This window comes from Cibotium barometz, chromosome 43 (assembly GCF_041138505.1).
Source record: "Cibotium barometz isolate CiBa-2024 chromosome 43, ASM4113850v1, whole genome shotgun sequence".
Taxonomy (NCBI): Eukaryota; Viridiplantae; Streptophyta; class Polypodiopsida; order Cyatheales; family Cibotiaceae; genus Cibotium; species Cibotium barometz.
The window spans coordinates 48,461,845-48,475,246 of NC_141088.1; the positions used below are offsets into that span (position 1 = coordinate 48,461,845).

Consider the following 13,402-nt stretch of genomic DNA (forward strand, 5'->3'; position numbering starts at 1 on the left):
ATTTGAATCTTCTGTTACATTTAATGCTGGTGTATACTAGCTACTCATCTCATCAAAGACAACATCTCTACTTACTCGCATCTCACAAGTGGTAGGGTTGTAATATCTATAATCTTTTTGCTCCAAAGCATAACCAATGAAGATGCATTTCTCTGTCTTTGGATCCAACTTTATTCTAGCTTCATTGGGAACATGCACATATGAAGATGCATTTCTCTGTATTTGGATCCAACTTTATTCTCACTTCATTAAGAACATGCACATATGTAATACACCCAAACACTTTCAGGTGAGACACATTCAGTTTATGCCTATAAACTTCTGCTTAGGCATCACATGAACAACTGTAGTGGGGGTCCTATTCATAATGTACACAGTAGTAGTTGCAACTACTTCTACCAAAAAATAATGTACCATATTCTTTTCAAACATCAAGGCATGTACCACTTTTACAATGTGCCTATTTTTTCTTTTTGCAACACCATTTTGTTATGGAGTATACATGTATGTAAATTATCTCTTGATTCTCTGCTTTTTCAAGAAATCACTGAACTCATTTGAGAAATACTCTCCCTCACCATCTAATCTCATGCATTTTATTTGTATGCCTTTTTTTTTCTCGGCAACCAAGACTTTAAATCTATGAAAGAAAGTGAGCAAACACCTCACTTTTCTTCATGAAATAAACCCACACTTTCCTAGTCTGATCATCATCAATGAATGTAACATAATATCTATAACCTAAAATTGTTGCAATCTTGGTTGGTCCCTCCATAAATCTGATAGCCTTGCACTGACATGTTGTTCATGTGGGAAAGCATGTTTGGCCTTCTTACCATGTTGGCATGCTTCACATACTTTATGCATATTATAAATGTTAAACTTTGGCAAACTTGCAAACGATAATATTTTGGGCCTACATAGACTTCAGCCCATTGTATATTCACATGACCAATGTGCTTGTGCATATATCAATATCTACAATAACACCTCTTCCATGTGCAAACATGGTTGCACATGGAAGAGGTTGCACATATCAATAACTGTAAATGACACCTCTTCCATGTGCAAACATGGTTGCACATGACCAATGTGCTTGTGTATATATCAATATCTACAATAACACCTCTTCCATGTGCAAACATGGTTGCACATGGAAGAGGTTGCACATATCAATAACTGTAAATGACACCTCTTCCATGTGCAAACATGGTTGCCTTTGCCTCAGGCATGTTCACATCTAAAGTAAACATCCTCCCATTTTTGTTATGCTTTGCAACCAACCGACACTGATTTTTGAAGTCTTTCCCAAAACATCCTTGAGGATTAAATCTCACTTCCAGACCCTATTCAACCATCTATCCAATAGAAACCAAGTTCTTTGTAATATTTGAAACATAAAGTACATCTACCAAGAGTACTTCATTTTGCCATCTTGCATAGACTAACACTTCACCAACATGCGCAATGGAATGCGTAGTATCATCACTTGTTTCTACATAACCTTATTTTTTTTTTTAAAATGTCTCTAAACCACTCACCATGACTGGTCATGTGATTGGTTTTTTTTATTTTTGAATGTCTTTAAACCACTCACCATGACTAGTCATGTGGTTAGAGGTGCTAGAATCCCACATACCATATATCTTTAGATCTTGACACATCTCCTGTTGTGGAATTGAGCATGTGCTGCATCAAAAATAGTTTCTCACTTCTATCTCGTCACTACATTGTTTATTAGATGATGCATAGTTGCCTTGCTGTAACTTTCCACTTTTTAACGTCCTTTGCCATGTGCCCTGATTTGGAATAATAATGGCACTCTATGCTATTTTCACTCTTATTTCTTTGCCAACCACCTCAGCCTCTTTGGCTCCCCTACCTCCTCTAGACTGGCCTCTTTGGCTCCCCTACCTCCTCTAGACTGGCCTCTTCCACCTGTGTTTCCCTTAGGAATTTATAATGGCATTCGTGGAATAGATTAGCTTACCAAAAATCAAGCTGATATTCATTATCGTAAAGGGACTATTTCTTTTATGGATCTTTATGAGAACAAGGTTAGAGTCTCATGATCTCCACCACTTCAGTTGTTGGTAAAAGCTTCCAAGTTACTGAAAGAGCTTAGAAAAAGACATGCAATTTATGTTGTCAAGCTCAATTGGGTACCTAACTCTCGTAGACCTGCATACACACGGATCACTACTAGGTGTCCTCAAAACAGCCTTCGTTCTCCTTACACTAGAAGTAACCACAGATAGAATGCAAAGCTCCTCATCAAGGCTCTGCTCAAATCCACTAGATTCACCATTGGTATATGAGTAACCTACTAACAGATTAGGTATGAAAGGTTGATCTACGTTTTCCTTCCCTTTGTGTGATACATGTGTACCTACATATGTCCTCAATCTGCTTGACCATGGACTAACACGGGATCCACTACTAGATGACTCTCTAGGTCCACTAAGCACCTTTGCAATTGCTGATCTACATGTGGTGCAACATCAGTACTTCTTACATCTACATCTTATTTTTCCTTTACTCATCTCATTAAAGACAACATCTCTACTTTCTCGCATCTCACGAGTGGTGGGTTTATAATATCTATAACCTTTCTGCTCCAATAATAACCAATGAAGATGCATTTCTCTGCCTTTGGAACCTACTTTGTTCTCACTTCATCGAGAATATGAACATATGAATATGCCTAAACACTTTCAAGTTTTATGCTTGTAAATTTCTGTTGATGAAGAGTGTCATACCATGAACTGTTATACATAAGAGAGAGCAAGACACAAGAGAGAGAGAGATGGATGGTTGAATTTTTTTCTAACTTCTACTCTTCTCTACAACCGTATAAATAAAAAGATAAGAGTGCTATAAGGAAAAATCACTCCCCTACAATAACATAAAATGGTTAGTCCAAGTGTGAACTCGACTATATGAGCTGGCGCTATAACTATGCCATAACTCTAGTACTCCAAAGTGGCTGTCACATAGCCTATCATCCACTAGCAGCATATTAACCATAATCACACCAACCATGCCAGTGGCATACGTGCAGAAGCTATCACCCAAGAGGGTCATCAATATCTACAGCACTAGTTGAGCTCAATATCTCAACAAGTATCCTTAGTTTTTAAGATGAAGAATTACTAAGGGAGTACCCCCAGTTTTCAAGATAAGGACATCTCAAATTTTCAAGCAAGAGAGAATGTAAGATCCATCCTGAGAGAAAAAAATTATACTAGAGAGAGAGAGTTCAAATTCAAAGATTTGTCAAAAACTACCTTATAGAAGCCAACTTTCGTAAATGACTAGTAGGAGATATTTTAAGGTTGCATAAAATATCAAATATAATGTATGTATATACTAAATGTTTTAAAAGAATCAAAATGAGAAAATCATTTTGGTTTGCCTTATAGAAGCCAACTTCCGTAAATGACTAGTAGGAGATATTTTAAGGTCATGTAAAATATCAAAGATAATGTGTGTATATACTAAGAAATTTTGGAAGAATCAAAATGAGAAAATCATTTTGTTTTGCCTAAATAAAAATCTAGAGAGAAAATGGTCTAGAGAGACAAAGCTGTACTTGGAAAAAGTATTTGAATAGAAAATTTTATGGCAACTTTGAGACCTCTTTGCAGCACACACAATGTCTGCACAACCAATCGCCCTTCTTGCAGTTCCAAAAATAGAGTTCCGCAGAGAATCGAAACTTACCCGCACAGTGCTTGTGAACGCTTTGCGAACTGAAAAACGAAGGTCCAGACGTGCCTGAAACGCAATTTCGGATCGAAAAAAGAATAGAACAGGCCAGTTTAGAGACAGGGGGAGTCAAAGAGGTCATGGTAATTGGCAAAGGCAGCATAATGATACACGAGGGTGTTTTTTATCGTGGTAAGCCTAGGCATGTGTAGGCAGATTGCTATAAGAAGCAGAGTGACATGCAAAATGGAAAAGTGCAGCAAAACAACTATGCATCCTCTAGCAGAAATAATGAGGATAATGAGAGGTTGTTTATTATGCAACATGTGGTTAATGTTGTGTCTGAAAATGATGTAGCAGCATGTAAGGATGATGTATGGTATGTTGATTCAGCTGCTTCGAACCACATGACAAGTCTTGGTGAGTGGTTCAAGGAAATGAAGAGTCTTGAAAGACTCTTCAAGTCTTTCAAGTCTTGAAAGACTTGAAACAGGGGATGACACTGCTCATCCGATTGTCCATGATGTTGGAGATGTGCCATTGTCTATGTAGGATGGTAAATTGAAGTACCTTGCAGATGTACTTCATGTTTCAAACATTACAAAGAATCTGGTTTCTGTTGACCAAATGATTGAGCAGGGTTTGCAGGTTCGGTTTAACCATGATGGTTATTATGTAGAAGACTTCAAAGATAAGTGCAAGTTTGTTGCAAAAGGCAACAGAGTGGGCATAATGTTTACATTGAATGTGAATATGCCTGAAATGAGAACTGCAATGTTTGCAAACAGTTCAGGAGTTGTTGTAGATACAGACATTTGGCATAAGAGAATTGGGCATGTTAATGTGCACAGAATGAAGTCTATGCAGACTAAAGAAATTGTGATAGGGCTGCCCAAATTTAACGTTGAAGGTATGTAGAAAGTTTATGAAGCATGTCAATTTGAAAAGCAAAAATATTTTTCCACATGACAGAAATGTGAGCAGGATTGTACTAGATGTTGTGCATTCAGATGTATGGGGTACTGCGAAGACTATGTCTATGAGTGGCTGCTGTCTACAGGTACTACTACGTAACATTCATTGATGACCACACAAGGAAAGTGTGGGTGTACATGAAGGAGAAGAGTGAAGTGTTCACTCATTTTCACAATTTCAGAGTTATGGCTGAAAAACAGACAGGAACGCATGTGAAGTGCCTAAGGTCAGATGGAGGGGGAGAATACTTCTCTAATGTGTTCTTTGAATCCTTGCAAGTTTTTGGATGTATTGCATACGTGCATTTGCCAGATGAGTTATGTACCAAGCTGGATCCAAAAGCAGACAAATGTGTGTTTATTGGGTATTCCCTTGAGCAAAAGGAATATAGATGTTATAATCCTGCTACACGTGAATTGAGGGTAAGTAGGGATGTTGTATTTAATGAGATAAGTAGCTGGTATGTTGCTGAAAAGGATGTTGTTGGGGCTGATGTAAGTGGAAATGTGGTTGCACAGTATGCAGGTCAGCAATCACAGTCATTGAGTGGACCAAGAGAGTCTTCATCCAGTGATTCTGTTGTTGATAGACCATGGAGTGGCAGGCTGCATCATAATACCAATCCTGAAAATGTAGTTGGTACATCACATAAAGGCAAAGAGAAAGTGGTTGAGCCCCTTGGTATGCCTGACATTTCTGCAGGGCATTCTCTTGTTGTTGATGGAGATTCTAGTGGCTCAAAGATGAGCCTTGATGAGAAGCTTGGGATTCCAACAATGAGGACACCGGTGTGAAGAAGGCTAAAGAAGACGTGAATGCAAAGTTACAAAGATTTGGAAGAGTCAAAAATCCTATGCAAAGGTTGACTTATGATGGTTATGTGGCACATCACTATGCATATATGGCAAAAGTTGTGCAGGTTGTCCCACATGTTTTGATGAGGCTATTGGAAATGTGTGTTGGGAGAAAGCTATGGATGAGGAGATGGATGCATTGTATCGAAATGAGACTTGGGATTTGGTGCCATTGCCCGAAGGCAAGAAAGCTATTGGCTGTAAGTGGGTGTATAAGGTGAAACATAACAGTGATGGTAGCATAAGCAGGTACAAGGCTAGATTGGTAGCCAAAGGATATGCGCAGACACATGGGATTGATTATGAGGAGACATTTGAATATGGTAACTGTGAGAGTTGTGATTGCGGTGGCTGTAACTAAAGGCTGGTTTTTACATCAGATGGATGTCAAAAATGCGTTCTTGCATGGTGACTTGCAAGAAGAGGTGTATATGGATCAGCCACCACCAGGTTTTGAGGATACAGGTCATCCTCCAGAGTATGTGTGTAAGCTTCGTAAGGCCTTGTATGGGCTAAAGCTAGCTCCACGAGCATAGCATGACAAGATTGCTGAGTATCTTGTCACTATTGGTTTTCATATGGCACATGCAGATCACTCTTTATATGTGCGCAAGAGTGATAAGGGTATTGTGATCATCCCCATTTATGTAGATGGTCTTATTGTTGGGAGTGACAACTTGGAAGAGATTGAGCATGTGCGCTACCTTTTGGGAATTGAGGTCATTCGCACACCTGAGGGTATTTGGTTGTCACAGAGACAGTATGCATTGGACATGTTGTCCAAGTATGGGATGGCTAATCGTAAGCCATCGTAAGCCAATCTCGGTGCCATTAGATCAAAATTGCAAGCTTAGGATCCCACTATGTACAAGAAGATTGTGGGAGTTTGATCTATGTCACGATCAGCAGAGCAGGCCAGATTTGAGCTATATTGTTAGCTTAGAGAGCCAGTTTATGCAGTTTTCGCGTAAACCACATCTTGACAGTGTGCGACGCACACTTCGGTATTTGAGGGCAACTATTGGTTATGCATTTTTTTATGCAGCAGGTGTATCATTGGAACTATATGGGTACACAGATACAGATTGGCATGTAGCATCTCTCAGACAGGAGATCTACTAGTGGATTTATGTTTTCGTTGGGGAGTGTTGTTGTGACATGGAGCAGCAAGAAGCGGCCCACAGTTGCCTTGTCGAGTACAGAGGTAGAGTACAGAGGAGTTGTCATGGTAGCATGTGAGGTACCTTGGTTACACAAGCTACTTGCTGATTTGGGGTTGTCTGTGGATATAGATTGTCATATATTGTGACAATCTTAGCAGTATACAGTTGGCCAGGAACCCAGTTTTCCATGCGCAGACGAAACACATTGAGGTGCATTATCACTTCATCAGGGAGACAGTCTTGGTAGGCGACATCGACTTAGCCTACGTCAGCACACAGGATCAGGTTGCTGACATCTTCACAAAAGGCCTAAGGAACTGAAAAGCTCCGCAGATTTTGAGATATGCTTGGAGGTCAAGCTCAACATGAGCTTGGAGTTCATGAGCTTGAGGGGGAGTGTTGAGATATCAAGCTCAACATGAGCTGACACTCGCATGACCGTTTGACATTTATATCACTGGCGGGTTTGGTAGCTAGCATCGACATATCTTTTGCCAGAGCTTCTACAGCTAGACTACACTGACTAGTCCACATCTACCCACTCCTCGTAACGTGTTCACATTATGGACCCCTTGTATATACTCTATTATGTGTGTTAGTCACTTTATCTTCTTTGTAGACCTCTTTTGTTGTGTGAAAAAGAAGAAGAATTTTCAACCTCTCACCTTGTGTGCTCTCTTCTAGGGTTTGTGTGAGTGTGTGTGCTTGCAAGAGCTCAAGCTCTCTTCTCCCCTTGCATCTTTTCAAATCGCAGTTTGGCTCCTCCTACATTTCCACCTTGAAGCCTAGCCTATACTACTACCATTCATTCTTCGATCATCTCTTGCTTCTGGCTTTTATTTTTTGATTCTTATGCTTGGATTCTGAATTTGACTCCGTATCCAAGTTATCATTTGAAGTATCTTCCTCTTGCTCAGCCTCTGAGGAATCTTCGTCTTGCTTTTTCTTCCTTTTGTTGGAAGTTGAGATTTCCCCTAAGCTGTGCTCCGATCTTCGAGCAGCTTCCACCAGCCCATCAAGACCATTGATCCTAAGATCAACACATGCTATTATAGGCTTCAATTTCTTCTATAAACCACGAACAAACCATTCTCCCATGAGCGCCTCAATTGGCCAATCTGCAGAATCCACACGACTTCGCAAAGTGCAGAATATGGCTGCATAATCCTCTATCGGCAAGTTTTTCTACTCCATGCGGCGTAATTTCTCCGACATCTACAAAAGGATGTTTTATCCTTTCGAAATCTTGCAACAATTCATCAAGAAGAGCGCATAAGTTGGGAAGTGGCTGGGAAGTGGCTGGGACCATACTACGCACACCAATTGGTTGTTTGCTCATCAAAGTACCATTGAATGCATTGCGTTTCTGAATTGTTGGAACTATAGGCTACATTTCATAGCCAGCCATATATTCTCAAAATTTACCATGTGTACTCGGATCCTCCTCCTTATCATGAACCTTTGGATATTTCAAGGATACACGTTGAGCCATGATCAGTACCAGTTGAGGTGGTGATACTCTTTCAAAACCAAATGAACCTAAAGCTGTCGCGGAAGACCAACTAAGCCTAAGGCTGCCAAATGACATCTCAAAGGAAGATCCACATCTAATTCGGACCAACTGGGAGGGATTGAACTTCCAATCCCTACACTATTTACCATGTTTTATCTTCTTACTGGCATCTCTCGCGTTGTCGGGAATGAGTGGGTTTGCATCATAATTATTGGTAAGCTGAAGTCCAAAAATCAAGAGACTCCTAGTCGCACTTAAGTCCATTAAGGGTCTGCGGACAGTCGTCCTCCATATGCTTTGTATCTTCCATGACATCATCTTGTGGGCTCATCCTCCTCTTCTACTAGCTCATAGTCTTCTTCGGCAACTACATATTCCTCTTCCATGATCCTCCCGGAGACTCTCCGAACCCAGCTCCTAACATCAACCAATGTGGCACGGCATCAACGCTCCTGGTGAGCATCATAACACCGTTCCCAGTTTGTCATAGATGAATAAGGCAACAACCTAATAGGAGTCATTGCCACGCTCCGCCTCTTGAAGAAGCAAGTCCTCCACATTAGATTGAGGATTGACTGGAACGGAATAAGCATCGATATTGTAAGAGTGCAGTGTATACAAGATAATAATCACAAGAAGGATCTTTCACAACACAAAACTTTAAAACTCAAATCGCATAATAACAAAGATAGAGAAGACTATTGTATTATTGAAGCGATGCAATAGATGGCAAAGGCACCATATAGCCGCATAGAAGTTAGAAAAAGGGCTTGAACCCGAAAGATGAAAGTCATCCCAAAAGACCCAAAAAGGGACACCCACAAAATGTGACCACTTCGACTCAATCAACCAAACGCCACAAAAAGGCTAACATGACATAGGTGTAGAATAGGCAAAACCATGTCACACAAGCAAGACACATCGACGTGTAAGACAGAACGACGAACGTCATCAAGGTCTAATTGGTGATTAAGACGAGATGAACGATGACCTAGGAGAGAGTGAACAATTTGCAACTTAACTAGCAAGGAAAGGTGATCGACCCAAGCCAGATCTATACATACAACTACATGATTCTTAGAACATCAACCAAAGCATGTTCGAGTAATCGATCACAACAAGATCACCAAAAGTGTCAATGGATAAACCAACAAAAGAGATTACAGATTAAACATCAAACATAATTGTGCTATAAAACATCATTCAAACATTCAAGATTATGCAATATACAAATTATTGAACATGAACACAGCTACATAGAATTGTATCTATATGTTCCTTTCTTCCTTCTTCGGTATGTATCAACACTCAACGGCCTGAATCAAGGAACAAAGCATCACCTTTAATACGACATGACTATTTTGAGTCTTAATCCTAAGCTAGCCCTAAATTAAGATTATGCAATATACAAATTACTTAACATGAATACAAAAGCTGCATAGAATTGCAAAGGTAAATCACACATCCAACTTCGTGTATCTGTATGTTCCTTTCTTCCTTCTTTGGTACGTATCAACACTTAGCGCATTACATAACGGCCTGAATCAAGGAACAAAGGATCACCTTTAATCTGACATGACTATTCAAGTCTAATTCCTAAGCTAGCCCTAAATTAAGGTATTAATGATTAAGGTATACAGGTCTAAATCGAGGAACAAAGCATCATCTTTGATCCAACGTGACTATTCGAGTCTTATTCCTAAGCTACCCCTAAATTAAGGTATACATGATTAACGTATAAATGATTAAGGTATAAACGATTATAATACTAGGGATTATAACATCTATATAGGGACACGTCCATATAACATAACCTCACTAGTCTTGTCCAAACAACGATCGATCTGAAAAGAAACCATGATCGACTCCCCTTGCTTTAACGAGGATCATAACTTGCTACATGTACAAAGTTCAATCTTGTTCTCACACACAAGTTCAGTCCTCTTTTACTATACTCGTTGCTTTTCACTCTTAGGGTGCATCTTGTTATACAAACTGCTCGCGTCTCTTTTCTTGCTAAATCTGATTAATCAAAATAAAGACCTTAAAAATTGGCAAGGAAACCTTAATTTGCGTAAGACCTATTGCTGCTATGTGGAGCTCAAAAAACTCCAGAAAATGAAGCACACATATATTTTTACAAGATCTACTACTGCCTAAGGTTTACGTGATTCAGCCTAGTGCCCACAGCTGTATAGACATGTATCACTGACGTGTGTGCACACCTGTGCAGCTAGCTACATATTTGCTACAGCTTGTTATGGAATGAGAGTTTAAAGCGTTACAAAAATACCATTGAGGTTGTCCAATGGCTGTTGAGGATGTTTTGTGCAGATGTGGTTGGAGCAGAAACCAAAACAAAGATTTTGATCTAAAGACAACAAGAGCTCGCATCCTCAAGCTAAAAGCTGCTTAGTAGGCAACACAAACACATTGAAGTTTCAGTGTTAACAAACTCCTTATTAAGCTCTTGAAATTCATGTGGGAAATACTTACATAGAGCTTCTCTTGGGTAACAGTGCGTTCCCTCTTGCTTGAAGCCTGAGTAAAGTGAGAGCTTGGAATGGGAAATCGGTAGAGCTTGTGAGTTGGAGAGAATAGCACAGGGAATGGAATGCAAAACCAACTACAAGGATGTGTCGAGTAACTATAAAGGAAACAGCACGTCTTTAACATTATATAGTAGATATAAATATAAATGATGAGAAAAGTTGAGAGAAATAGAGGAGACTTGGGATAGATCATAATTTGGAAGAGAACAAGGAAAATCAAAACTTGGCAGGGGGAAAGTGTGGGAGAAGAACTTAGGTGAGATTAGGAAACATGAAACATAAACAGTGCCTCCAAAGAAACAGAGTTTTTGCCTATTATTTTGCTTTGGGGGCAGTGTTTCAAATCTGGATAAGGGCTTGTCCTTTTACAAAGACCACAACGTTTATCAATAAAAAATTAATCTACCCTTGAAAATCAGAAAATGTGACACTTGTAAAAGTACATGTATTTTGTCCGCTTAGATAACTAACCCCCTCCTTAGAGTACAGTGCATGGATATGATTACACAATTATTTGTTCGGTGGTAATGTCAATTGACATTAACCTTTTCCTTCATGATTGGGAGACACAAGCTGAAGGAGGCTCTTTACATTTTGTTACTTCTTTCTACAAAGCCCCTCTACCCCATGAGACACAGCATGGGCTCCAGCAAAAAAAACCTCCTTATCTTTCAAAATCTATACAGGCAAGGCAAGCATGTGTAAGATCAAAGGGAAAACGTCCCAAGTATCGTGTTTTTTTAGGTAACGTAGCATGGGACATTTGATATGGTGAAGTACCTGCTCTGATCAAAGAGACTGTACCAGCCCACTCAAAAAATAAGCCGTGGCATGAGATTGTTACATGTTAAAAAAGTAGCCTCTTGTTCACAGTACACCATACACATCTTCTCCAACTAAGCACCTGCAGTAAAAGACTTGCTATAAGGTGCTGAGAAGCACGTCTTTGTTAATCTGCTCTACCTAGCGCAGACAAATTGTTTAAATATTGTGACTACACTTTGTTGTACCCATAAATAAGTGGACCAGTAATGATACATACCGAGGGCTTCTATTAGCAAAGGCTGCCAGCCACAGACCAAGCATGTTAGACCAGCACCCTCATCAGTCATCAGAGTCAGAATCCACTCGAAAGTAACTCCTGGAGCGATGAACAGAACGATGTACAGCACTACTAGCAGTTCTTCTTTGTGCAGTTGTGCCACCAGTTGCTGCTGGAGTTCCTTGACTGCTGAGATTAAGGAGAACTGATGCTGCCATACGATCGAAACACATTCAATCTCTACAGTCGCTTACAAATGCACTGTGGACTATGATTTAATAGTAAAACCTAGAAATAGAGTCAAATCTTAACACCATACCTGGATCAGTAACAGGGTCGAATCTTTCCTGAGAAGCCTGTTCAGTACTATAGGAGGGAGCTCTTGTATTAGAACGGCTTTCTGTCATCCTTTCACCACTACCTAAACTTAAAGAAAACCATCCATCCTGAATGTCCTCCCTAGGAGTTGCAGCAGGCGCATGGATACTACGCCGAGCCAAAGCTCTTGCTGGCTGATGTGATAAGAAAAGACGTAGCGATGGGTCTGTGGAGGCCAATCCCCTTGCATTCTCCAACACTTCAACTTGGTACTCAGTTGACCTGTCATCATAGGCAAACAGTCTGGTCTCTGACAAGCCATTTCGCCTGTATTGCTCATTTGAAAATCCATGAGTTGGCCTTTGGCCTGTTTGTGTAGAGGTAGAACGAGCTGTACATTTGTGACTTGGAGCTTTCCTAGGAATATTTGTAGCAGAACCCAAAACTTCAAAGGGCGGATTATGTGCCTGTGGTGACCAGGGGTCTAAAGTTGGGGTCGATTCCCCTCTATCAGTCTCAAAAAAATCCACAGTACTTTCCTGCAAAGGTTCCATTTCCAAAAATGAAATGTCTGTTTCCAGATCTCGTTCACTATCCCGTGCCTCATTTTGCATTGGAACTGCAGTCTGTAGCATGGTTAACCTAGCAGCACTTTCATCACACTCATCAGTGTTTTCTTCCTCTGTATCACTAAGGATTATAACCTCTGCATTCCTTAGAGGTTCTGAATCTGCCACCAAAGAAGAGATGGGTTGAAGCGGACTTATTGATACGTCCGTAGGGATTGAATTAACTTCAACATCAGCCATTTTAGACAGGAGGAGCACCTCTTCTGGCTCCTGCCTTGAACTAGGAACTTCAGTCGTGTTAGCAGTCATGCTGCTACTCCGAGAATAATCCCCACGTGCGAGCATTGAATTCCGTTCATGTATGCCATTGCTAAGCAAGCTTGGTAGCCCTTTTGTTTGTTTCACTTGCCAAGTACCATCCCGTGTCCTCTTTATGCCTATTTTCAGAGGTACCTGTTCAGCTGGGAAGCCTTCTTCTACCTTAACAGTCTTCAATGCCCCTTGATTACTTGTAGATTGGTTTTCACCAAGTCGTAAACCAAATGAACCTTCTGGTGAGCGCCATGGCTCTTGAAGTTTAGCATCACCTTCTAATTTAGGCCTCCAAAGACCGTCAGGTTTCATTTCGACTTCAGTTACATCTTCCCCATAATTGTTCATCTGATTGTAACATCACAGTTCGTGCAAAAAACTAAGCACATGCATGCA

General features: G+C 40.2%; 1 protein-coding gene across 3 annotated transcripts in view; it reads right to left on the reverse strand.

The window, feature by feature from the left end:
* Positions 1–11,147: 11,147 nt before the first annotated feature.
* Positions 11,148–13,402, reverse strand: part of LOC147614000 (E3 SUMO-protein ligase SIZ1-like) — a 59,206-nt gene continuing 56,951 nt past the window's right edge. For 2 of the 3 annotated variants that reach the window (XM_086781991.1, XM_086781992.1), the window contains 3 exons: positions 12,127–13,354; positions 11,808–12,018; positions 11,148–11,669 (listed from right to left, as the gene is read on the reverse strand). In XM_086781991.1, coding sequence (XP_086638117.1) covers positions 11,870–12,018; positions 12,127–13,354 — 1,377 coding nt within the window. In that variant the 3' untranslated portion in view covers positions 11,148–11,669; positions 11,808–11,869. The remainder of the gene's footprint in view (positions 11,670–11,807; positions 12,019–12,126; positions 13,355–13,402) is intronic. The other variant, XM_086781990.1, reaches the window with a different exon arrangement.